The 23,127-nt window shown below is 48.9% G+C and overlaps 1 protein-coding gene across 3 annotated transcripts; it reads left to right on the forward strand.

Annotated features, from left to right (window-relative positions):
- Window positions 1–1,275: 1,275 nt before the first annotated feature.
- Window positions 1,276–15,054, forward strand: RNF122 (ring finger protein 122). Of its 3 annotated transcripts, none has more exons than XM_045535370.1 (6): window positions 1,276–1,709; window positions 6,577–6,733; window positions 11,987–12,032; window positions 12,331–12,372; window positions 13,644–13,726; window positions 13,970–15,054. In XM_045535370.1, exons 1-6 carry the CDS (start codon window positions 1,685–1,687, stop codon window positions 14,082–14,084), a joined length of 468 nt encoding a protein of 155 aa, XP_045391326.1. In that variant the 5' UTR covers window positions 1,276–1,684; the 3' UTR covers window positions 14,085–15,054. The 3 variants fall into 3 exon arrangements, with proteins under 3 accessions (XP_045391326.1, XP_045391327.1, XP_045391328.1); XM_045535371.1 differs by having other exon boundaries at window positions 13,647–13,726; XM_045535372.1 differs by lacking the exon at window positions 1,276–1,709 and adding an exon at window positions 6,107–6,169.
- The last annotated feature ends 8,073 nt before the right edge of the window (window positions 15,055–23,127 follow it).

Raw genomic sequence — 23,127 nt, forward strand, 5'->3', positions numbered from 1 at the left:
GACTAGAATCACAGGGGCCAGTTAGGAAGCTTTTGCAATTGTCAGTTAAGTGAAATGAATTAGATATGTGCATGATGCCTCTCCTGACTAGCTCAGAAAGAAAACAAATGTTTTAAGACAATTGAGTAATTAAGTGTTAAACTGTGTTCCAGCCTGTTCTGTGATGTTTGTCAAGTCATTTGATACCTTAACGACAATAGTTTTAAATGACAAGGCTCTCATATGCACAACCTTGAGTACCAGGAATTCCCTGGTGTTGGGTATTTTATCATCTTCTATTAACAGATTAAATGGGGAGATTGGATGTTTCACAGGAAGGTAACAACGTTCTCATTTGTTTGCTTGTTTGCCTGTCGCCTCACGCACTAAGTCCCAGGAGAGCAGAAATCTGCTGTCTCCTACGACGTCGATGGGGCAACCGTGCTTGGCATAAAGTATTAATAGGCTCACAGCGAATACTTTCTGTAAAAATGAAAGCTGAAAAGAGAGACAAAAACAGAAAGAAAGAGACGATGCATCGATGCATCGTCATGGAAAAGACACAATGTTGGGCAGGGAATTGCGAGATTCAATCTTTTTTTTCAACTACTATTTATTCAACACCAATGAGGTGCTAGATGCCAAAGATACCTGTCCCTAAGGCGTTGACAGTGTCACTTTCTGGTTTTGATTTGGCCACTCAGGAGCGCGGAACCCTGACAAGTCTTAAGCTTCAGGCCTTAGTTCCTGGTTTGTAAAATGAGGGGCTGGCCAAAAGTTAGATGATCCTAAAGCCCTTTGTGCTTTAGTGTGCTTTAGATGCCACCTTGGTCATCCACCCACTTTACTCCCTTGCTTCAGGTGGCCCTTCCGCAGTGAGCAGGAGGACGCGCCAGGCGCCACCCAGGCCCCGTCCGCACCCCGTGAGCAGAAGTGTCACTACTTCCCGGAACTGGCTTCTCAAAGGGCTGTGGAAGTGCTAAACATTAACAGATCTGGAGGCGGAAAATAATGTGGCAGTGACTGCTCATTGGCCTGTGTCCGCGGGGCAGGAGGCCGGCGGTCCCCGCCCCCCTGCAGACTGGAGTTTCCCGAGTCCCGGGAAGGTGCGCGGGGCGGCGGGCGGCGGGCGGCGCGGGGATGCTCCGGCCTTCCAGGGCGGGGGGCGGGCTCGCACCGAGCACTCCCGGGCCGGAGGGAGGCTCCCATTGGCCGGAGGGCGGGTGACGGGCAGGGGGCGGGGTTTCCCGGGGGCGGTAAAAGGGCGGGGGCGTGCGCGGCCGGGTGTCAGTTTCGGAGCCCCAGCCAGCTCACCTCCGCGTCGCGGCACCGGAGCCGAGCCTCCTGCCGGGGCTTGTCCCTCCTCTGCAGGCCGACAGCTCCCGCCGCCTGGGCACCCCCGCCCCGCGCTGCGACGCCCCGCATCTCCCCCAGCCCGGGACCCTTCGTGCGTTTCCTCTGCGGTGCTGTGCTCCGGAGGACTTTCTGTTTGTCCGTCTCTTCCTCTTCCCTCTTTGTTGCTCTGAAAACCGGCCTCGCCAGAGACCCCCCCACTCCGCGGGGAGTTGGGCATCCGGAGAAAGGCGGCCGCCGCGCCCCGCACCCGCCCCTCCCGCGGCCCCGCGCGACAGCCGGTGCGCCCAGCCCGCCCGCCTGGCACCCCGCCTGCGTCCGTTCGCCCGGGAAGCCAGCCGAGACCTCATTGATGCACCCATTCCAGTGGTGTAACGGTGAGTCCCGGGGCGCCGGGGGGCGAGCGGACCGCAGAGGGCTCGTCCTCCCTCTGCAGCCAAGTTTCTGATGAAATGGGACGGTCGAGAAGGCGTCCTGCCGCCCAACGCTGCTCTGCACAGCGCGGAATTCGAAATAATCCAGTTTTAAGTCGAGGGTCTGGAAGGGCCTCTGAACTTGCGGCGGGCCGGGGGCGTGGGAGCCGAGGGGTCCCCGGCCTTTGTGTGGCGGCTCGGCTCTCCTACCCCCTTCCCCTGCCTTTGTGCGCTCAAACTCTGTTCTTTGTTGTGGTTGTTGGAGGAGAATTAAATCCGCGCCCCGGCTAGGATCTCCTAGAGGGAGCTCAAGTTCCCGGCCTGAAACTTTGCAGGCTATTTTAAATATGTATACAATGCAACGTGCGGGACAGGGTGCAGGGGCGGCTTCCTCGCTCTTTGTTGGCTTCCCACTGGCTGCTAGCCGGGCCTCGTGCCTGGAGGAGACGCTGGATTAAAGAGTCGCTTTACTGAGTTAATAAAGCCTTGCAGATATCCCGGGCGCTCGGCTGTCCCTGGGGTGCGGCGCTGGCCTGGCCGGAGCTGTGCTTTCTGGCCCCAAGGCCAGACTGGGGTGTCTGCTCTCGAGCCCAGGTGGAGACCGCACCTCCAGACCCAGCAACTCTCCCCCCACCCCCCTGTTTCTCCCAGGCCTGGGTGGTGTTGCTAAGCTAGTTCATTTCACCTGAGGCTTTTTGGCAGTTCAGGTCACACAGGTTAGACTCCTCACCCAAACTGCCTGAAAGGAGGCTCTTTCTGAGCAGGTCACTTAAAAACCTTAGATACTTTCTGAGCAGGTCACTTAAAAACCTTACATACTAATACCCCTCCCCCCTCGCCCCCCCCGTGATCCCTTGACTGCGTTGTTTTAGCGCCTCGAGAATTTCTGGGAGGCAGAGATGGGAAGCAGCTGGCCTTATCTCTGAGCATGGCAAGCTGGCTAGTTAGGGGGAAAAAAATCCATTCTTGAGAGTAGGCTCCTGCCAGATCTTGGATTAATTATTTCAAGAGGCTTTTGTTTTAAGGCAGAGTTTGGGCAGCATGTGTCTGAGCGCCCCCCATCCCCCTTCCTCCTTTTGCTAGTCGGATCTCATTTCCTGAAAACGAACCAAGCTGCGTGTGATAGGTGGTTTCGTGGGAGAAGGGGCGGGGGGTGGGGGTTGAGGAAGGCCGGTGCATCCCAGCATCTGGGAAAGATTCCCGTTGGCTGGGAAGCAGAAGCAGTTCCCAGATCCCCTGGTCTTTCTTGGCCAGCCCTGCTCTGACGTCATTCTCGCTCCCAGCCTGCCAGATAGGATGAGCCATTCTGATGTCAAGGCGTTCTAAGGTTGCCATAGACAATGGAACGAGACTTAAGGAGAAGAAATGAGGCAGCTGGTCAGGAATACTGGCTTTTCTGCTAGGCAGCCTCGTTTTCCTATGAAGTTTTAGGTTGCTGCTTTGTTTTGGACTTCTGACAGTGACTGCAAGAGCCTATCCTTTGACTCCAGTGAGAAATCAAAGCTCCTCCCCCACCCTCCTGGAAAATATCAGGTGCCCCTCTTTTCTTGAGGTTGGTATTCTCTGTCCTTACAAGTTTTAGAGGGAAAACTTACTCCACTGTCAGGTTTTGGCCAACAGACTATTTGTTCACTTCTCTTCAATAGTAATACAAGCAAACAGACTATCTTCTCTTGACCATGAAGTTCTTCTGACTTAATGTCTTTATTGCATGAGGTCCCAAGCTCCCTGATAAAATCCTAGGGCCCCAGAGAAAGCTTCTCGCAGACAGAATAAGATAGTGGACATAAACTGATCAGAGGACCAGGAGGTGGGGGGGACCAGTGCACCTGCCAAGTACAGGCACGTACCCTCTGCGGGAGCCACGGCTTGGGGAGTTCCCATACCAACCATCCAGCTTATAAGGGTGCCCGGAAGAGCCAAGGCAGATAGGGTGTTAGACCCTCTTGTAGCATCAAATATTGCTGAGGCTGGAGGTGAGGAGATGGCTGGGGGCCCAAGGCCTGGGCATTGAGGACAGTTTTCTGGAAGGGAAGTCCCGAGGCCCTTATCCAGTGTAGACTCTGCAAGTTATCCTTCTCTAGCTGGTCTACCATGATGTCTTCATGGAAAATTGATCTTGTTTGGCCCACAGAGAGCAAATATTTGAGTGGGAAGGGGTAACAAACTATTCTTTCTTTCTTTCTAACCACTGCCTAAAAGCAAGACGCAGCAAAGTTTAGTGGCTGCTTATTTCTTTAATTTCAACTTAATCAGAAAGTCTTTCAGAATAAGAACTTTTACTTTCCGTTTTCCCACGATGTCTAGATCAGTGCATAGAACAGGCTGACCTCAGTAATACTTGTGGGTTGACTGGTGATCTGTTGGCTGAGGGCAGTTTCTGGGAAGTTTTCCCAAACCTCACTCTTGTTACTTTGAAGTGGCAGCTTTAGCCAGGAGGACCAGGTTATTTTGAGAAAATGGGGAGTTATTTATCTATTAACTAGTTATCAAGAACAAGCCAAACACTAGGGCAGGATAGACACTAGAGAATTTGCAAAAGTCCAAGTTGGTGCCATCAGACCTAGGAGTACTCAGGCTTGTTAGGAGGACTGTACACACTTAGTGACAGTCTCACCTTTGTTCTCAGGATTATAGACACACCTCTAGTATGTACCTCATTTTCTATGGTGAAATCCATGTTGTCTCTCTTCTTCCCAACATAGTGAGGCCATCCATTCATTCTCCTATGTGTCTATCACGGTACACCCACATGGGGTGGTATTAGAGAACATTTGGTGGAAAATTGCAAGGCAAAAGGGTACGTGTTTAGGAGGAATCGAAGCCAGTTATGAGTTTGGAAAATACAGGATAAACCAAGTGGGAGGATGTGTCAGGCGTATGGGGTAAATTAGAGAAGGAACCAGAAATAGCGATGACATCAATTAGGAAACAGTAGTAGGTAATGAGTGTTTGGATGGGGATGTGGCAATAGAATTCAGCACAATCTAAAAGAGGTTTGAATGGAGGCTCATTACATGGGCAACAGTTAGGTGTAAGGGATGAAGCTTCATGAGATATATGATGTCAAAGCTGACTTTCAGTCTTTCAAGCCAGCCTTCTGCTGAGTTCTGGTAGCACTGGTAATTGGAATGTAGGACTCTGCAGTATCTTACTGCGTCCTGGCTCCTAACCAAGATGTCAGGAAAGTGCCTAGAACCCAAGGCCTGAATACAGAGAGGCTTTTGGAGCCAGGCCTTCTTAGCTATTTGACTGTGGGCGGGTTATTTAATGATTGAGTTTTTTTTTCCCATTGGTGGGAGAAGTAACAACGTCTTACTGTGGCATTGCAAAGATTGAGTTGGTAGCATGAGAATGTGCTTGGGATGTAGCAGGCATATGGTAAATTCTAGTGTTCTTGTTAATCGAGGATTCTTCTCTTTCCCTTTCTGCTCTGCCATCCTCAGCCATTTGATTTTTTTTATGGGTCTGCTCTCTTTCCAGATACAACTTGGCCATCACCACTCTAGGTATCTTGGAGACATACCTAAAAAAAACTTTCCTTTTCCAACAGACCTTCTCTTCGTTTCTTTGCCTGGAACCTGGTCACATACTCACCTCAGCACCAAATACTGGCAAGGAGGAAGTGACTACCAGGATGGACAGACCAACCAGGCTTTATCTCCAAGTCACGTGTGCAAGGCAGCATCTAGTGGCTAACAGTGTTTCTTAAAGTGACTGTGCAGAGGATCTTGTTAAAATGTAGATCCTGATTCATTTAGTCTGGGTGGGCCCCAGTGTCTGCATTTCCAACAAGCTCCCAGGGGCCGCCACTGTCACTGGGACTGTACCGTCGAGGCTTTGATTAAAAAGGGGGAAGTTTGGCTGGGGGCGGTAGCTCCTGCCTGTCATCCTGGCACTCTGGGAGGCCGAGGTGGGAGGATCGCTTGAGCTCAGGAGTTTGAGACCAGCCTGAGTAAGAGCAAGACCCCATCTCTACTAAAAATAGAAAAAATTAGCTGGGCATGGTGGCACATGCCTGTAGTCCCAGCTACTTGGGAGACTGAGACAAGAGGATTGCTTGAGCCCAGGAATTTGAGGTTGCTGTGAGCTATGATGGCACCACTGCACTCCAGCCCGGGAGACAGAGCAAGACTCTGTCTCAAAAAAAAAAGAAAAAAGGGGGAGGTGACAAGTTGACCAGTAAGGGAAGCTGCAACTGCCCTTCCCAACCCCCATCACCACTTTCTGGAGCACTGGCCTGGCCTTGGAGTGAACAATTTCTATTCTAGTCCTGGCACAGCTTGTGTTCTGGAGCAGGTGGCTTAATAATGACAAATGACCTTTGCAATTGCACTTTGCAATTTACAAAGCCTATTTCTCACACCGTCATTTTCAGTCCTCTATTCGGCTTGTTTTTGTGTGACAAAGTGAAGCTCAGAGAGGTAACTTTCTAAAGGTCACAGATAGGCAGAGGAGGCGTTGGAACTCCAATCGTGTGTCTTCTAACCTAAGGCTCTTCATCTTGCTGTTGTGCTACATAGGCTGCTACCTGGGGGGATTAAGTTTTCTGTTTTCTGGCCATTGTTTGAATCCTTGATCCCTTAGATGGGAGTACTGTTTTAAGTACTTTAGACAGTATTCAGTTTTGTCAGTTGGTTAAATAATTCACTTGAGCATACAGAGCTAGGAAGTGTTACTGCTGGGATATAAAAGTAAAGCCACTGACCGAATCAGAGGCTCAGGACCCCAGAGCCTGCCAGTTCTCTGTCTGTCCTTGCTGGCCCAGTGCCAGCAACCCCAGTGGTCAATTTCCAACTCTAATGCGATTTTGTTTCTTCTCCCTTTGCAGGGTGTTTCTGTGGCCTGGGACTGGTGAGTACCAACAAGTCCTGCTCGATGCCACCCATCAGTTTCCAGGACCTGCCCCTCAACATCTATATGGTCATCTTTGGCACAGGCATCTTCGTGTTCATGCTCAGCCTCATCTTCTGCTGCTATTTTATCAGGTGAGTGGATCGCTGGCTGACCTGGGGCGGGGTTGGGAGTCCAGCAGGGAGGAGGCCAGGCAAGACGAGCAGAGTTGCTAGCCTTATGCTGGAGCCGCTGCTTGGGGACATGGCTAAGCCTGTCCCTCTCTGGGCCCCCGAGGCCTGATGTTTCTATTTATATCAGCCTATCAAGTTGTCTCAGAGCATATAAGGTCACCACGGGTTGGGCTGCAGCCCACCTCTTTCTTGGCCACTTATTCTAAGGTTGCCTAGAATTACTGTCTGAGTAACAGACTTGGTAGTCAGTCCCTTAGCTGTCTTTCTCGACTCCCAGCTCACGCCCTCTGGATGGCCAGGAACAAGTGGGCATCAGTGGCATGTTCCTTTGCCCTCCCGGGAAATCCTGTTGTCAGCCCTCCAGCTGCTAATATTAGCAAGCTGATGTCTGGAGAGCTCCTTGTTTATTCTGCCTTGCAAGCTGTTATTTTTGAGAGTGGGGGCAGAAAAGAAAAAACCAACTAAAAACATCACTTATTCTTAATTGCTTAGGGATCCAGGGAAGGATATGAGCTTGGCAGGGCTGCTTCTCTGCCTCTTCCTGAAAGACAGAACTTGGTGGCTTTTTCTAGAAAAAATGTGGGGCATGACTGGTATGTAGAGTGGAAGTCAAAGGAGTCGTGTTTCTGACTGGGGCGTGCTGTCGGTATTGACAATTCCTCATTGTGTGGGGCCGTCCTGCACATTGGAGAGTGTCGAGCATCCCGGCCAGTCGGACAGGCTGGTAGTCCTTAGAGCCACGTGATCATCCCTGGCTCTCTTCCCTGCCACCCACACCTTACCAGATGCCTCAGTAGACATCAGCTGGGGTCTAGGCTAGTGTCCGATCAAATCATTTAAGAAGATTAAATTAAGATTAAGGAAAAGGAGTCTTTGCTCGCTACTGAGATGCCCTGCTGGGTCTGAGTGCTTCTCTGCAAGGCAGCTAGAGCAGAGGCAGGTACCTAGCCCTCCTCCCTAAGGCTGGAAGAGCTTCCTCTAAGAAGGGGAAGTGGCCTCAGGCAGCGCTCCCAGTTGCTACCTTGGGCTTCCTCCTTCTCAGAACTTTTCAAACAGGTCCCTAGCACTGGAATTTTCCACTTAAAAGTCTATGCAGTGGAGACAGTGGGATAAATAAATTTTCCTCCTTATACAATTGGGTCTGGAGTTTGCCTCTAACTATTAAGTGGGGGTGAGGGTAGATTTCTGGTACTTCTTTCTCCCTTCCCTCTCCTTCTCCCTGTCTGAAGCCTGTTTTTTTCCTAGCCACCGACCTCCCCTGATCTCAACCAACCCTGCACCCTTATGTTAAGCAATTCATGCAATTCGTGGAAAACCATGACGGAGACAGACCAAATACCAAAGATTGACTTACGATGAGGCTGGAGGACTCTGTAGATCCAATTCTGTTTGGTCCCTTCCCTGTCCCCCCGCCCACCCCCATAGGCACACACACACACCAAGCAGCAAAGGTGGTCTAGAGAAGGCAATCTAGAGAAAATCACGCTGGGCTAGGAAGTGGGTAGCCCAGGTTCACTTCCTAATCCAGCCACTAATCAGTGTGACGTTAGGTTTTTAGCTATTCTTTACTTTCTGTGTGCCAGGCATTGTGGTCAGCGTTTTGCAAACCATTTAGCTCACTTCATCCTTAGTTTAGGTATTAGCCCACTTTATAAAGGAGGAAGTTCATGCTCAGACAGTTAAGGATTTGCCCAGGATCACGCATCAGGGAAGATACAGAGGTGGGCTAGTCTGGTAGCGATTAGCTAGCTAGAGTCCTTCCGATTCCTTCCATATGTTCCCTTCCGTGTGACTTAACTCCTTCGCCGGAGGTGGGGGAGGCACCGTAGCGTCCCCTGCCTCTCCCTTTGCAGCTAGGAGCCGGGTCCCGCAGCAGGACCAGCTGGGGAGCTGTGTAGAGCTGACTTCTTTTGCTCCAGCCGAAGAGAAAGAGCAGAGCAGTAATGGCAAGATGCTAAGAGCTGCCCCCGCTGCGGTGCATGCAGCCCCGCTGTGCGCAACTCAGCACCACCTGTCCCTTCTGCAGTAATCTGCTCCCCTGTCCCCCCACCCTCTGTTCTGCCTGCCCGGAGCCAGTTGACCCTGGAGTCGCATGGTCCCAGAGGCTCACTGGTATGTGGCAGCCTGTGTGTGCCTATATATAGAAAGACACACGGGCGCAGGGGCCACCACTTACTTCCTCTGCCTGCTTCTCGGTTTCCTCCTCAGCCAAAATAGGCCCGTGATCACCCCTCCCTGCCTGGTGAGCTCATCGGCCAAGGCCAGCCTCCCCCTGCTCCCTCTTCTCCTCCCCTCTCCCTCCGCAGGACGGAGGGGCCAGGGAAGCACAAACAGGCAGGAAGGGGACGGTTATTTTCAGGACCTGGCTGCATTGTTGGTTCTAAGAGGGAGAAGAGGAAGGGGAAAGCCCACCGGCAGGGGCCAGAAGTGGTCTCGTATTTCAAAAAATCGCGGGGGTATTTTTAGTCGCTTTGCTCATCCGACAGCTGAGAAAGCCACCTGTCTGCAGTTGTTGGCATGATGTCCCCAGCTAGGATGGCCCCAGGGTCTTTGCTTTTTGCAGTTTTTCCTTGCAACCTTTTCTGCCCCATTGCAGTCCCAATGTAGTCCTGGCTGAGCTGAAATCTGTGTGTGTGATGAAGGGCCAGCGCCGAAGCCCTTCCCCACCATCAGCCAGACGGGAGGGATGAGTGCAGGGGAGGGGGACACCCCAGGTACCTAGGGGAGGGCCCAGCGTGTGCTGTGTGAATGCAGCCATGTGGCAGGCGAGGCAGTGGAGCCTTGAGCTGTGTGGCAGTCAGTCCCTCCTCGTTCCCCAACACAGAGTTACAAACACAGGCTCTTCACCACTTCCTTGTTTACTCTGCACGTCCACGGAGCAGAGCGGTGGTGTCCTTCTTCCTCAGATGGCAGCTGTGGCTGTGAGCTTCTCACCCCAGCTTTGAGAACAGCCATTCACATGAGCTTTGGACACATCCTTCCCTGCCTCTCCCATTTGGAAGTTGTGTGCATAAAGGCCTTGCCTGGATTAAGGAGTTCTCTGCACAGCTAAGGATGGGACAGTGGGGGCCCTGGTGAGCTTTAGCCACCCCTGCAATGAGCAGGAAGCAGAGAGTGCAGAGAAGGTGGGGTGCAGTGGATGGGCTGCCCCCAGCCCCATGGCAGGAGTCGTCTGGGACTGGAGTTCTCAAGGCTCCAGGAGCACACAGCCTGCCCAGGTCACCTGACAGCCTGGTCCCATCTGCCCTACACTGTGCTTCCCGCCTGGCTCGGCCCCAACCTTCTGTGTCTTCCATCACCCGGGGAGCAGCTTCAGCCTCCGCCGCGCCCCGGAGCATCTCTCGCCCCCTTCAACTGGGGCTCTTGGTGATTTGAGGTTCTCTTTTGCTGACTTGGGGCAGCACTCCTTTTTCTTTAAATGGTCAAATAGTAAATATTTTTGGCTTTGTGCATCATGAGGTCTCCATTAGGACTACCCAGCTCCCAGCAGAGCACAAAAGCAGCCATGGGCAGTATGTAAACTGCAAGCACGGCCGGGTTCCGGTAAAACTTAATGGACACTGAAATTTGAATTTCATCTCATTTTCATGTGTCAGGAGATATTATTCTTTATTTCTGTTTTCAACCATTTGAGAGTAAAAACCATTCTTAAGGCCGGGCGCGGTGGCTCACACCTATAATCCTAGCACTTTGGGAGGCCGAGGTGGATGGATCGCTTGAGGTCAGGAGTTCGAGACCAGCCTGAGCAAGAGCGAGACCCCCGTCTCTACTAAAAATAGAAAGAAATTAGCTGGACAACTGAAAATATATAGAAAAAATTAGCCGGGCATGGTGGCGCATGCCTGTAGTCCCAGCTACTCGAGAGGGTGAGGCAGGAGGATTGCTTGAGCCCAGGAGTTTGAGGTTGCTGTGAGCTAGGCTGATGCCACGGCACTCTAGCCTGGGCAACAGAGTGAGACTCTGTCTCAAAAAAAAAAAAAAAATTCTTAGCCTGTGGACCCTGTAAAAACAGGTGGTGAGTTGCGTGCACCCCTCAGACCAGAGTTTCCTGCCCCTGCTCTGACTTGCCGGGTTTCCGATGCTTCCTTGCGATGCGCCAGGCCTGTGTTAGGACGATCAGTGGGAGAAAGCCCCCACAGCTTCCCCTGTTATAGTCCACGTACAGGAGGCCAGCCGAAGCTCCCTGCAAGATTTGGAGAGAAAGATCCCCCCCCACTGAAAATGGCACAGAATTAAGTGCATAAATATGGCCCCAGCCATTTGCATAGTGAGCCATTCTGAGTTGTAGGGTGTGTCCCAAGACCAGACCATATCCTCGGGACTATGATGTATTTTGCCTAATTAGAGGAACAGGCCACATTATGTGGTAAAGAGCTTGGGCCCTGTAATCACATAGACTCTCATTCAAATCCAGACTCTGCTGCCAGCCAGCTCGGTGACATTTGGGCAAATTACGTAATTTCTCTGGGCTTCATTTTCATCTATAAAAGGGAAGGTATCTCCCTCTTAAAGTCTGTCTGGATTCCGTGAGGACATATATGAGCAGATGAGCGTCACGGCAACACATAGCGAGTGTTCCCTAACCATGATGCTATCGCCCCTAGTAACGACATGCCATGCTTTGGCCATTGCGAGTTAGGCCGTGTGCAGGCCACCAGCTTAAACTGAAAAGAAGAGAACAAAGAAGGCATCGTCTGTGTTGTTTGGCACTGCGAGGGGAAGAGTGTGCTTTGGTTCCAGAATACTTGTGTTCTCCGGGTGGAAAATTCCCCAGGGTCAACAGAGACTTATTTATCCTGCTGTCCTGGCTTAATGGAAATATCCCTTTTAAGAATATCTATCTGACTCCCTCTGCGCACTCAGTAAGCACATTGTTGATATGTATGGTTTGGGTACCTCAAGGAATTCACCACACTGGGAAAGGGCGGGGGAAGTGAATGAACTATTTGGGGGACTCTCTTGGCAGAGCACCCCAATCTGTGTATGAGACCTGGCAGAGGAATTCTGAGGCTAGCCAGCCTGAGCAAGAGTCTTAGTCCTTAATCATTGATGGGTGGCCTGTATGGGTCCAAACCACGCCCCATGGTGTCCATGGGACAAGCCCTGCTCCCCTCCGGAAGAATGCCCCGTGCAGCCAGCCGGCCTCTCCTGCACCACATTGCTCTGTGTGTGCAAAAGCGTAGTAACCTGCTTTCTCTCCTCTTTCTCCCCCAGCAAACTCCGGAACCAGGCACAGAGCGAGCGATATGGGTATAAGGAGGTAAAGTGCCACGTGCTTCCCTGAGACTCCCCCCTACTGCTTGCCCCGATAAGAGAGGGGAAGGGAAGGCCCCCTCGATCTCCCCTGGCCTGGAATCCCCCTGGGCCTCACCTCTGGGCCTCCCTGAGGCTAACTCCTTTCACTGTCCCCAAGTCTGGCTTGCACCAGGCAGTCCAGAGCCCTCCCTGTCACGGGAGAGAGGGAGGCGCCGCTGTGAAAGGCTGGGGACTTGGTCAGTACTACCTGGGTGGCCCTGTGGTTGGTTTCTTTGGACACTGTGCCTCTTCTTTCTCCCCAGGTGGTGCTTAAAGGTGATGCCAAGAAGTTACAATTATATGGGGTAAGCGTGCTGGGACAGCATTGGGGGGGACCCCAGCAGGGAAGGCAGATGGTACCTTTCTCCACCTCTCAGCCTGGACCCTTTCAGGAATCTTCTTAGTCCCTGCCTTCATACCTCCTTTGGCCAAGTGAAAGAGACTCACCGCAGCAGGGGATCAATATATGGAATTCATTATGTCTGGAAGCAGCTCAGGCAGAAGACATGACGGGTTTGGCTAAGCAGTGGCACGTGGCCCCAGGAATCCGGCAATGCACAATCCTTAAGGGGAGGATGGACACACCACTGCATGCCTTGGACAGATGGCAGCTGACTTTCCCCGTGTTCAGCCCCTACATCCTGGTTTCACTGAAATAATAATAATAAGGTCCTTTTACTCTGGTGTATACCCTGTCCTAACAGACTGTATCTGACTAGTGTGCTCATTCCTACGGCTGTTCGCTGTTCCCCCACCTCTTCCCCCCAACCCCTACCCCAATTCCTTAGGTCCCCTCAACTCTGACTCCTTTAGGAGTTGGCCACTTCCCATCCCTCCTACCTATGCTGTGCCTTTGAGGTCACCTAACCCATTTCCCAGGGCTTCTGTCCATAGCCACAGACACTTCGAATCAGAGCATGTTTGTGGTTGTCAGGAAGCAAGGAGGATCGCAGTATCCCTAAACCTGAGACCGCCTAGACATGGCCTCATTTTGTCTGCTACTATATCTCTGCTAGCGCAGGCGTTTAAGCCCTCTTGTAGGAGAGTCATTCAGCTGCGATCAAGGGGGTTAATGTATAGGGACATAAGTCTGGATTTAAAGAATGTAACTGACCACACACACCATACCCCCATCCTTCTAGCTGCTGTTGATAAATCCCCCCTCGCCAAGTGTGCTAGGTTAGAAAGGATTTGAAGCCATTCTTCTAAAACAGCACTGTTCTATGGAAACTTCTATGTTAATAGAAACGTTCTATATCTGTGCTGTTCGACGTGGGAAGCGTTAGCCACGTGTAGCCATCGAGCGCTCAAAATGTGGCAAGTGCAACTGAGGAACTAAATTTTTAATTTCATCTTAGTTTGCTTCATTTAAATTTAAATTAATAGCTACACGTGGTTAATGGCTACCATATTGTCAATGCAGTTTTCTAAACTATGGCAAAAGTTTCTCTGGCCGACAGAAGGGACCGGGCCAGAGCTTCATTTGCTTGGTTGGGGAGGAGATCGTGGGTGTTCAAGATGGGTGAGTGAGGTGCTTCCCCAGTCTCCTCTGACGTGCCCGACTTTCTCCCCGCAGCAGACCTGCGCCGTCTGTCTGGAAGACTTCAAGGGGAAGGATGAGCTAGGCGTGCTCCCGTGCCAACACGCCTTCCACCGCAAGTAAGTGGGGATGTGTCGGTCGCCCTTGGAAGGAGGAATAACCAGGGAGCATCATCTGGAACGTCCCAGTCCCTGCCATCTCCCACTCACCCCTCACCGGGGGTGCCCCGTGTCCTGTCTGGACACCAGGCGAGCCAGAGGAGGGGGGAGGTTGAGGCAGGGATGGGATGTTCTTGTTCTGAGAAGCAGCTGCAGAAGTCTGGGGTATTCTCTTAGCAATCACAGCTCTTCCTTCATCCGCAGGTGTCTAGTGAAGTGGCTGGAGGTGCGCTGTGTCTGCCCCATGTGTAACAAGCCCATCGCCGGCCCCTCCGAGGCCACCCAGAGCATTGGGATCCTACTGGATGAGCTGGTGTGAGCGCTACCTCTGCACCGAGACCTGGAGAAGACCTCTTGCCTCGTGGGTGCCTGGTCCCTCTCTGCAGGCACAGCTCCAAGGAACAGGACTGTTGGGGGGGTGATGGTTCCCCTTGGCTAAAGGGGAGGCTGGTGCAGGGCTGGGCTTCCACCGTCAGACTTGCCCCACCTCCTGCCTCCTGAAGCCTTCCTCCCTGCTCCTCAGTACTGGTGGCACCACTCGGCGAGACCACTGGATCCTGGTACCAGACTGTCTACCTGCCTGGTCCCTGCTCTTGGGGAAGGAGTTCACCCCAATCAACAGCATGCAGAAATCCCCTTTCAAGGTTCCCCTTAGGGAGGACAAGCTGTCCTGACCCAGGAAGGATGAGACGGGCTCTGCCCCACCTACAACCTTCCCTCTCCTCCCCACTCCTAACGCAGGAAGGTCAGAAGGAAAGATCAAGGAACCAAGTGCTCCCACCAGAGGCGAGGGAGGCTCTGTATGAAACAGAAGAGCAGGGACATCTCAAAGGAGAAAGTCAATGTTTACATGAGACCTACGGAAACAAAGGCCGCTGGCGGCCAGCTGGCTGCAGGGTAGTGAAGAGGCAGCCCCTGCCCCCTGCCAGGACCTGAGGTGCTAGCCCATCTCTCTCTTCCTCAATCTCAGAGCTTCCTATTCCACGTGGGGGTCTGTGGGCCCCTCCAGAGGAGGGCTTGTTCCATACTCAAATTGATTCCCAGGGGCTTTTTGTAAAGGATCAAAAGGGGCCTGGGGAGGAGGGTGTCTGAGGTCAAGGTAGCAGCAGATACCTTCTTCCCCTTTGTAAATAGTATTTTTGTACTTCATTCTCACCATCTCAGGATTTATACATGGATCCCCAGCATGGAGGGAGGGAGGGGGACATTTCTGTTACTTCCCGGAATGGGTGAGGGTGGGAGAAAGTTATGTATTTAAAGAATTAAATTTAACAAGTTTCTCTAACCTACTTTTGCCTGTGGTTGTGGCCAGTTGGCTCTTTTCTGCCAATAGCAAAAAGAAATTTCTCTAACTGCCTCCTCTCACTTCCCCATACCCAAATCAAACACCCACACGTGAAAGTTCCTAATCCTTAAAAACAAAAACCGATCTTAGATTATTACCTGCACAACACAGGCTAGGACTAACACCAGTGTACATTAAGGACTTGCTAAGCCAGGTTTATTCATCTGACTTCCAGAATATTTTTAAAGGAGGTTGATGTTTTCAACCATAGCATTCAGTCAAGTAAGACTTTAAATGAATAGACTTTAAACCCGTAATTCAAGCAATCAGCAGTGCCCTTTAAACACACCTAAAATGGTCCAGGTTGCTACCAAAGAGGCTTGATCTCTTTTATTGTACTTTTTTCTTAGCTGCTATCTGACAATCACTGCCACAACTGGCCTCCTGTGCCAGACCTAGCAGCAGTGCATGGTGACACTGCATGGCCCTGTGTGCACTCTGACCTTGCACCCCTGCCCTCCAGTTTTGCTCTGTCCATGACCCAAGGGGGGCACCGAATCAGTAGTGGGTATGCAAAGTGCATTGAGAGTGCTGGGAATTGTTTTCTTGGCCATGATGAGCACGGAGCAGCCAGGCCACGGTTGCCTGCTAGGTGTTGAACACAGGAGGAATGTTTGCTGAGCAAGTACAGCGTGCGGATGATCATAGATACACGAGACGTCCATGCACCCAGAGGTGCCAGGCCCACAGGTAGGTGTGATTGTGCTATGAAGGCTGTCGGCACAGTTTGGGTGCTTGCTGCACGGCCCCAAGACACTGGGGGCACCTGTCTTGGTGTAGGGTCTTCTGCCCAAGGGTGCACCTGTCCTTGCCACTTCCTCCCCCCACCCCAACTTTTGCTTAAAGCCCCACACCCTGATTGCTGCTGCCAGCTTGCTTTACCACAGGAATAAAGTGCATTTCCGAAGCAAAACACAGAGCCTTCCTTGTATCTCCGGCTGCAGCCTCGTGGCAGACACATCTTGCTGGGATCAGGCGGGGAAAGCGTGGCCAGTAGGTTGGCTGCAACTTCCCTGATGTACCATCTCCCCTTCCTCTTAAGGAAAATTCATCAGTGTTAGCAAAACTCTGATGAAAATGCTAGCACTAAGACATCTGTGTTTGCAAATTTGAAGATCAATGTCCCGAAGTCAAAAGGACTGTGGGAAACTGCCTTGTAGTATTTTTAGTGCTTTGAAAACAGGCAGAATGTTACCACTGTGCACAGAGAAGGGAAAACAGGATATTGTTTAGCCGATCGGATATGAGCTGGCAGCAGCTGAGCACAAGTTCAATAAGCACAGGTCCCAAATTCATAGTCACGAGTGTGGTCTTGTTCCTTGGTTCAGTGTTTCTAGAGCAGCTGCTACCTGGGCCAGGTGCTGGGGGACAGGATGGTCCTCGCCCTGGCAAGTGGGGTGAGCACTGTGTCTGGGGTGAGCAAGCTTGTATGGCTGGGAGAACTTTGTTTAAGTCGAGGCTTCTAGTGTGCCCAGCACCCAAATTGTGTTTATTGTACCCGATAGGTAGGTGGTTAGCCCTCCCCTCCTTGATTTCCTATGACCTTTATGTCTCTTTGTGCCCAGGGAGATTTTTGAGCTACTGAGCACTCTTCCCAGTCTTCACGGCTCTCCATTGGTGCTGGGCATCAGGACATTTTTCTGAACCACTTTCGAGAAGGCCCTCCTATTCCTTTTCCTCCCTCTTCCTTTCTTTACCCATTTTTCCCCTCATCCCAGGCTGTTTTCTGCTCTTGCTGAGAGCACCAAGCCACTGCCGGACCCTCCCGATGGGCCAGGATTGTCATGCATGGTTCCAAGGATACTCAGATGACTAAGGATTGACACCCAAATCGTGGTGTAACCCCCCCTTGCAAGAACCAACTCTGAGTTTCTGAGTGTTTGCAGTTGCATATGTCCATTATTTCTCAGGAAAGTGGCTGATACCCTCAAGGACAGGAACAGAAGTCATGGTGACTTTGATACAAGGTGGGGGCGGCCAATAAATCCAAACCCAAATGAAGGAAAAACTAGATTTGCTCAAGTGTCAGAGAAATCAACCTGGAAGCACTGTGAACGTCAGGTCGGGCATAAGTCAGAAAAAATCAAAACAAATCCCAAATGCAGTGGAATCATCCTTTCTGCCTCCTTCAGTATTGACCAAATTTCTATTGGATTCTTTTACTCACCTTTTTTTGATGGCAGAAAAACAGAGAAGCTACAAAAACCCCCATAAGGAAGACATTGGAGTATTTTACATCTGGAGGGTCAAGACCAAGAGGCAGTCAACCTAGCAGTGGTCTTCAGGATTAGGTTGTAAGCATGAATCTCCATCACAAACTCAGACCTTCTAGAAGGTATTGTTCTCTTCCCTTTGAATTACCTTTGACCCTGAGCCACCAACCTTCTGAGATAATGGGAAATCCATACTATGTCTGCAATGCTGTCTTTCCTTCTAGAAATATTCATGTATCTCAGAGTCTCACACAGATCTATGCTCCCAACACCATCCTTCTAGACACACCATTTAACCATTGAGCTGTGTCCTCTGGGACCCTGCTTTGGCCCCCCGTCTGTCATGCTTGGGGCCCAATTGAGAATGTGGGAAGCTTGCTGTCCCAGCTTGTCCAGGCCACACAGAGCTGCTCGCATTGCCACCACCTCTTCCCTGGGAGCCAAGGGGCAGGTCCCCACTAGCCTCAGGACCAGCCACTTTCTTTCTTTTCAAGCAGAACAGCTGTAGAGTCAACCACCCAAATTCCACCATGAACATTTCACTTTATCAAACAGCTAGCAACAATATTTTTTTTACATGCATTGCAAAGAAAGCTTCAGATACCAGTATACTTCTTACATTAACTTACACAGCTAGCTTTTTTTTTTTTCTGCAAGTGAACTGAGGACGAACATAAAGTTGCCTTGAATAGGAAGATAAGCAGAGAATTTGCTGAGAAATTTTGCAGAGTAGCTCTGACTTCGGTGTGGTTTTAGGAATAACTCAGGTATGAAATCATTTTATATTTAAAATGTGGTGATGGTGGTGTAGAGTTCTTCACTGCCTCAGTTAACTTTTAACCTTGCTAAATTATATGCTGCGTGTCAAAGCAAAGACAGAGAGAGAGACAGAGAGAGAGAGAGAGAGAGGCATTGGGAGGGAGGACACCCTTTGCTTATCACACATATTAACATTTCTTGCGCCATTACTCATGGAATATTCTTGTTTTGGACTTTTTCCACACCCTAAATTTAGCAAGCTAGAATTATCTTTTAAGTACCACTTTGAGCAACCATTTTGAAAGGAAGAATGCTGACTAGAAGGAAATCTGTGTTTCCTCATGGTTAGAATGTAATATCCTTAACTTCATCACTCTGCCAAGAAGCAAAATCTTATTCTATGCTGACAATATGGCCAATGCAGTAATCCCACAAATTCATCACAGGTTTGCAAGATTAAGAATTTATACATTCAGATTTAGAAACATGAGAAACCGATTTTGCTGCCGGGCAATGAATTACAGGCAACCTTGTGTTATGTGCTCCGGAAGTTGTGCACATTGAATTGAATAATTGCTTTCAACATGCCAGAGGGATTTCATTATTTAAAGAAATTCTATGTCGGAGTCTTTGTAGGCCTAAAACATTCTTTAAAATGGGATTTAAGGACTTTTTCAGTTTTTAATTTATGTGTTTTGAAACACTAACATCTGCATATAAAATATGTTTTTGTTAAAGTGAGACATTCCCGTAGGATAAAAAAACTAGAAGTAATTTCTTTAAAGTCTGCAATGTGAAACACACAAAGTGAGTACTGAAGAAGAAAAAGCAGTTCCGAATGAATGATTCTTGTTCATAGTCATTAGTTTTAAAGGGGGAAGAGCTCAGTCTTTGAGAGACAAAAGGGTGGCTGGCAAGAGTCAGGGATGAACTGTGGCTGTGTTTTGGAAAACACGGGTGCTTGCCCTTCCACTCCTCATTATGAGATTAATTTGTATGGTGGAATAAACAAAGCCAGCTCTGGAATCCAAAGAATGGGTTTTAAACCCAGCTCTGCCTCTAATTAGCTGGGGGACCCCCACCCTACATCCTTAGTCTTGCTAAGCCTCATTTTTCTTCTCTGTAAAATGGAGATAATAGTAACCACCTCGGAGTGTGGTTAAGAAAGTACTTTCAAGAATGTATGGGAAAGACTCAAAGTCACACTAATATGGGCTATTTCTGTTTCTAAAACCATAGGGAATTATGCAACCAAACGACGAGACTTAATGAAAAGTCTGTAAGAAATAAGAAAGCTCATGTATTTCTCCCCAAGGATCCTAATTAAGACAGCTGTCTTTTATTGAGCATGTCCTAAGTTATAGGAACTGCATTCAGGATTTTCTTTATATTTAGTCAGAGCTGATATCCATTGAATGTGCCATTTGTAGAGAAGTCCAATATACATAATTGTACCTTTTTTTTTTTTTTGAGACAAGGTGCCCCTCTGTCACCCAGGCTGGAGTACAGTGGACCAATCATAGCTCCCTACAAACTTGAACTCCTGGGATCAAGCAACCCTCCTGCCTCAGCCTCTCAAGTAGCTGGGACTAATTAGCCTGGCTAATTTTTAAATTTTTTGTAGAGATGAGGTCTTGCTCTGTTGTCCATGCTGATCTCAAACTCCTGGAATCAAGCAATCCTCCCACCTCAGCCTCCCAAAGTGCTGAGATTACAGGCCTGAGTCACCGTGCCTGGCTCAGTTAAGTTTTTAATGGTGATGGAATTTTGGACAAGAATGGAAGGGGCCAATAGAGGGCCACTGGAGTGGTTCTTCAAGACTTGGACAGAAATGGTGACAGCAGCAGGAAAAAAAAAGAGGATGATTAATATTTTCATGATAAAAACCAATAGGACTTAACATGTGGGAGGGAGGGAATTAGCAAGGATGACACTCAGGCTGTGAGCTGCAGAACCAGGTGGATGGAAGACTGTTCAAAAGAATATGAAGCTTGTAGAAGGAAAAGCTTCAGAGGGGAGGATATGAGTTTTAGTTTCGAAAGGTTCACTGTACCCATGTGGAGATACCAGATAGAAATCTGAATGCATGATTACGAAGCTCAGCCAAGGATACGGGCTAGAAGTCCACAGGGAGGGGACACAGATGATATTGAAGGTCACAGGAGGCCTGGGATCGCCCCTGGAGAGAAGGCTGGGCTATGAGAATAGTTTCCGAGACAAAGACCTGAGACACTACAACCTTTCGAGACTGGAAGGAAGCAACAGATCTGGGAAGGGAGGAGAAAGACAGAGGGGTGGGCTCACCCCAGGTGAAAGAAGAGAAGCATTTAAGGAGAGAAAGATCAAAAGCCACGTGCTTGTCAGAGACCATATAAGAGGGATTTGCAAGTGTCCACTGAACTTGGCAATGAGGAGGCTACCGTTGGCTTAAGCGCGAGCAGTTTTGCCAGATTTGGGGGGAGCAGGAAGCATAGAGTGTGTTGAAAATGAATTAGAAGAGAGAAAGAAGCCATTCCTAAAAAATTGAAAAAAACCCAGAAATAAGTGAATCTAAATGTATATCAAGTTGGTCACGTAGCCATTGTATTAGTCAGAATTCTCTAGAGAAACAGACCAGTAGGACAGATGGACAGAAAGGTAGGTAGATGGATACACAGGTAAGAGGAGATTTACTATGGGAATTGACTCACACGATTACGGAGGCTAAGAAGTCTCACGATACATCATCTGCAAGCTGAAAAACCAGGGAGGTCGGTGGTGTGATCTAGTCTGAGTCAAAGCCCTGAGAAGCTGGGGATCACTAATGTAAGTCCCAAAGTCTGAAGGTCTGAGAACCTGGAGTTCTGAAATCCAGAGGCAGGAGAAGATGGGTGTCCTGGCTCCAAAAGAGACAGCGAATTCACCTTTCCTCTGCCTTTTTGTTCTATGCAGGCCCTCAGCAAATCTGATGGTGCCTGCCCACATGGGGTGAGGGCAGATCTTACTTATCCCCTGATTCAAATGCCAGTCTCTTCAGGAAACACTCTGGCAGACATGCTCAGAAATAATGCTTTACCAGCGATCTCAGTATTCTTTAACCCAATTAACACCTAAAATTAACCAGCACAGCTATGTAGGGAAAAAGTCTATTTCAAGTGACTTGGAACACGGCATTTGGTTGTAATTATTTACTAGGTGTATCCTAAAGACAAAAAAGAACAGCAAAGAAATCTTAAATTGTGTTCGATAATCTTATGTTTAGTAATAATGCTATTATTATTTTCATACATTTACGTGCATATTTTAGGATAAAGCCAATAAGTAATTATGTTATTAGGAACCAAGATTTCAGGAAAAGAGAGGAGGGATATGTCTCATATTAAACAAGCATAAGTCTAAAATCTTAAATTTGAACTGCAATATTAATATGAATTCATGATTTCTTTTCTCCTTTTAAAGAGCACATATTTCCCAGACGTGTCCACTGAGGCCTAGAAAATGAAAATCAATAGGAATTTGGGAGCAATGGTATCTCATTCTTCACAGTGTAGCCCTTGAATAGCATTTTCCCTTAGAAGACACCAGGGCTCTTTGGAGAGATCATTCAATCTCGCCATTCTAGAAAGCAAGGAGGCAATCCAAGACTACCGATCATGTTTTTTTTTTTTTTTTTTGAAACAGAGTCTCACTTTGTTGCCTGGGCTAGAGTGCCGTGGCGTCAGCCTAGCTCACAGCAACCTCAAACTCCTGGGTTCAAGCAATCCTCCTGCCTCAGCCTCCCGAGTAGCTGGGACTACAGGCATGTGCCACCATGCCCGGCTACTTTTTTTCTATATATATTTTTAGCTGTCCAGATCATTTCTTTCTATTTTTAGTAGAGACAGGGTCTCACTCTTGCTCAGGCTGGTCTCGAACTCCTGGCCTCAAATGATCCTCCCACCTCGGCCTCCCAGAGTGCTAGGATTACAGGCGTGAGCCACCACACCCGGACTACTGATCATGTTAAAAGAACACAGAAGCCAAAACTAAAAGACTCCCATTGGCAAAAGATGGGACAATTTAAGTGTAAAAAGGATAATGACAATGGAATAAAACTCATCATATCTATAAAATTCCTATGAAATTAACAAGAACAGCAAGAACAAAATATCAGCTATCCATTGACGGTTGCTAGGGCACTGAACTCATTCTAAAAATTGGTAAATGAAAGGAAAGGATCAAGCCTTTTTTATCCTTCCTGTACAAACTGTATTTCAGGGTGATCAAATAACTAGTTGGTGAGGACCAGCCTTAGAATCAATGTTAATTTTTTTTTTTTTTTTTTTTTGAGACAGAGTCTTGCTCTGTCACCCTGGCTGGAGTCTACAACACAGAGGCATCATCATAGCTCACTGCAACTTCAAACTCCTGGGCTCCAGTGATCCTCCTGCCTCAGCCTCCCAGGTAGCTGGGACTACAGGTGCATACTGCCACACCCAGCTAATTTTTCTATTTTTTTGTAGAGACAGGGTCTTGTTCTTGCTCCGGCTGGTAATCTTAAAAATTTTGTAGCCTCCTATGCAAAAGGATATAGTGGTTGCCTTGCTCTTACCAGGCATTCAAGGACTGTAAATATTGTACTATCATTTTTCCGTTTGGCCTATAATCAGCAAAGTAGCTCCGCTGCAAGCAATAATTATCTTACAGTGTGTTTCAAAATCCTATTATTAACCATGTTTAGACCATATGAACCTTGAAAGCATAGTCAGAATATTGTGATGCTTTAATCACATTGGTTGCTACTCTTAGTAGAATGAAGGGGAGCAAACGCTCCTATTTTACTTTCTCTCACTTTTGTTTTTCCTTATGTAGAGGGCTTCACCACCAATTGTCAATCATATGGTCTTTGGAAAGCTGAGAGGTATGGCTTAGCGTTTATTTCCAAATTCCCTGGAATGTATTCCAGCCTTCCATTTTTTCGTAAAGGCAATATTTTTAAATTTAATCTCTTTATACGTAATCACACTCATACATAATTTTATACAAGTACATAGAGTAACATACATGTTTTGTAAAACAGTGTGGTC

Source organism: Lemur catta, chromosome 22 (genome assembly GCF_020740605.2).
Source record: "Lemur catta isolate mLemCat1 chromosome 22, mLemCat1.pri, whole genome shotgun sequence".
Taxonomy (NCBI): domain Eukaryota; kingdom Metazoa; phylum Chordata; class Mammalia; order Primates; family Lemuridae; genus Lemur; species Lemur catta.